Raw genomic sequence first — 2,500 nt, forward strand, 5'->3', positions numbered from 1 at the left:
ACGCGCGCGCACTATTTAAAAAAACTAAAAAGCTATCAAACATCAAAACACATCAAACAATAAAAAAAAATCTATTACTTCTGGTAAAGCTTGTATGCTCTTGGGAGGAACGACAACCTCTCCCCATGGCAGCCTCCGACTGAGTTGTTTCCCTTTTACTCTGCAGACATTTGATTTCCAATCAACCAACCACAGTACAATAGCAGTCCACCCAAAATGCACCCCATGTTCTAATCAATCAGCTAACAGGATTAACAGGCACCCCTCATACCCCAACTACACAGCTAGGCTTCAACCAAATATATTAAAGCGATTCCAGTCACAATAGAATGTGCACCTTCTGTGTCACCATCTGTGCAACATATAATACATTTCAATATGAATGTGTACTGTCGAACTTAGAGAAAATGTGTCTGTAAGAGGCTGCTCTGTGACACACATACAGTACACACACACACACACACACACACACACACACACACACACACACACACACACACACACACACACACACACACACACACACACACACACACACACACACACACACACACACACACACACACACACACACACACACACACACACACACACACACACACCTGATACTGGCTAGTGGGCACACGCTGATACTGTATTCCAGACATTGGTGATGGGACCAATATCATTGAGTGGTTGTTCCAGGTATTGGTGATGTGTGATGGGATCAATAATACTCATTGGTGATGCTCTTAACAAGTCAAGATTGTAATGTGGTGATACGATGATGATGATGTAATCAGTAATACGTATATTGATTGGTTGTTCTAGATATTAACAGGTGAAGATTGGAACTTGGTGATGTATGACGGTATCCATGCGTATGGAGGGCCTGTGTTTCCAGGAATGATCGTCTCTGTTTACTTTGTCATCCTGTTCATCTGTGGTAACTGTATCCTTCAGTACACATCTATCTATGAATTCACCAAACATGTGTCTGTTGGTCTGTCTGTCACGGGCATAACTCATACTTGCGCCTATGTAAGTGACAGCATGGGCATTGAAGCGGACATGTATGAGAGCTGTGATCATGGCTGAAGGAAGCCGTGACGAAAGAAAGCAACAGCGCAAAGCAAAATGCAAAGGAGAACGAGGCAGTCTTTCTGAAAATGTGAGATAGACTCCAACAAACGGGTGGGCATTTATTGGCCCCGACTTGCCAGTCTAGTACATTTAATGATCAATATGTCTGCAATAATAAATACATGTATATAATGATCAATATACAGTATTTGTAATAATACATATAACTAATGAGCATTATATCTAATGCAATTTCAAATAATATGTATCAAGAATCAAGAAGTGTTTTATTTGTCACTACAAGTACAAGCAGCTCTGTGTGCATACTCCAAGTCAGGGGTTAATTATCAATTAATCTGTAATAATGATCTACGTAAATACCTAAAGGAACTGGAGCTCGGAGAGTCCAAAAGAGGGAATCAAGATTAATTCTATTATAAATATATTATTGCACTGTCCATTAATATAATATTTTATAGGATGACATACTTACTGACTGTCCTAAAACCTCATTTAATTACAAATGAGTGCCTGTGATATGATGAAGACTGCAGTAGAAGAATCTCCTCTCCTCTCTGTTTGATTCCTTATATCTTCATGTCAGACATTCTGCTGAATGTCTTCTTGGCTATCGCAGTGGACAACCTGGGCGGAGACGGAGGCGACAAGAAGAAAGAGTGAGTGATGGAGGTGGAGGAGAGAGAGGGACAGAGGGAGAGGGAGGGGAGAGATGAAAACATGGATGAGAGGAAGAATGTAAATGCTTCTTCAAAGCATCACAGGAGAATGCAGGGAAAGAACAGATGATGAAGTGGAATTATAGAGATATATGGGAACAGAAGAATGAAGGAAGGATAGAAGAAGAGAAGGAAGAATGAAAAGTAATGAGGATAGTAGATGACAGGTGAAGGAAGTAGATAAGTTAGATTTTCTAATGGATGTGAACTCTTCTGTTTCTGTCAGAGAGAAAAAAGTAGTGGCGCAAGAAGGAGGTGCAGAAGAAGTAGAAGGAGATGAAGAAATAAAGGTAAATACAAAAATATAAATATTGTGGTTACAATGTGACTGATAGATGACATGGTCTCCATACCAGCATTAGTTCAAAATAGACCAAACCCCAATGTCAGGCCAGTATGATGGCCTAGGAGGGCTGATTTGTGGTGGTACAGCAGGATACAATACAACAGATTGTTAAATTCATCGATCCTCAAGATGTGGAGCATTGAAGAGCGCAGCTTCTTATGTGCAGTACAACACTTTGGAATATGGACTCCTATAAAATACTGAAACCATCTCGGGATTAATGGATATGTGATGTTTAGTTTTCGTAGTAGTAGGATTCAATGTGTTCATCGCCCGCACTGCGCGTCTATAAATAAAACTGTTGTCTTTGTGGTTTCTCATCAGAAACCCTTGCATGTCTGTTTTCAGTGCTATT

General features: G+C 40.2%; 1 protein-coding gene across 1 annotated transcript in view; it reads left to right on the top strand.

The window, feature by feature from the left end:
* Positions 1-2,500, top strand: part of cacna1fb (calcium channel, voltage-dependent, L type, alpha 1F subunit) — a 41,972-nt gene that overhangs the window by 10,596 nt on the left and 28,876 nt on the right. Inside the window, exons 16-18 of the mRNA XM_080443868.1 lie at positions 811-931; positions 1,667-1,739; positions 2,026-2,089. Coding sequence (XP_080299994.1) covers positions 811-931; positions 1,667-1,739; positions 2,026-2,089 — 258 coding nt within the window. The remainder of the gene's footprint in view (positions 1-810; positions 932-1,666; positions 1,740-2,025; positions 2,090-2,500) is intronic.

Source organism: Gymnoscopelus braueri (genome assembly GCF_963280865.1).
Source record: "Gymnoscopelus braueri genome assembly, chromosome: 12".
NCBI lineage: Eukaryota > Metazoa > Chordata > Actinopteri > Myctophiformes > Myctophidae > Gymnoscopelus > Gymnoscopelus braueri.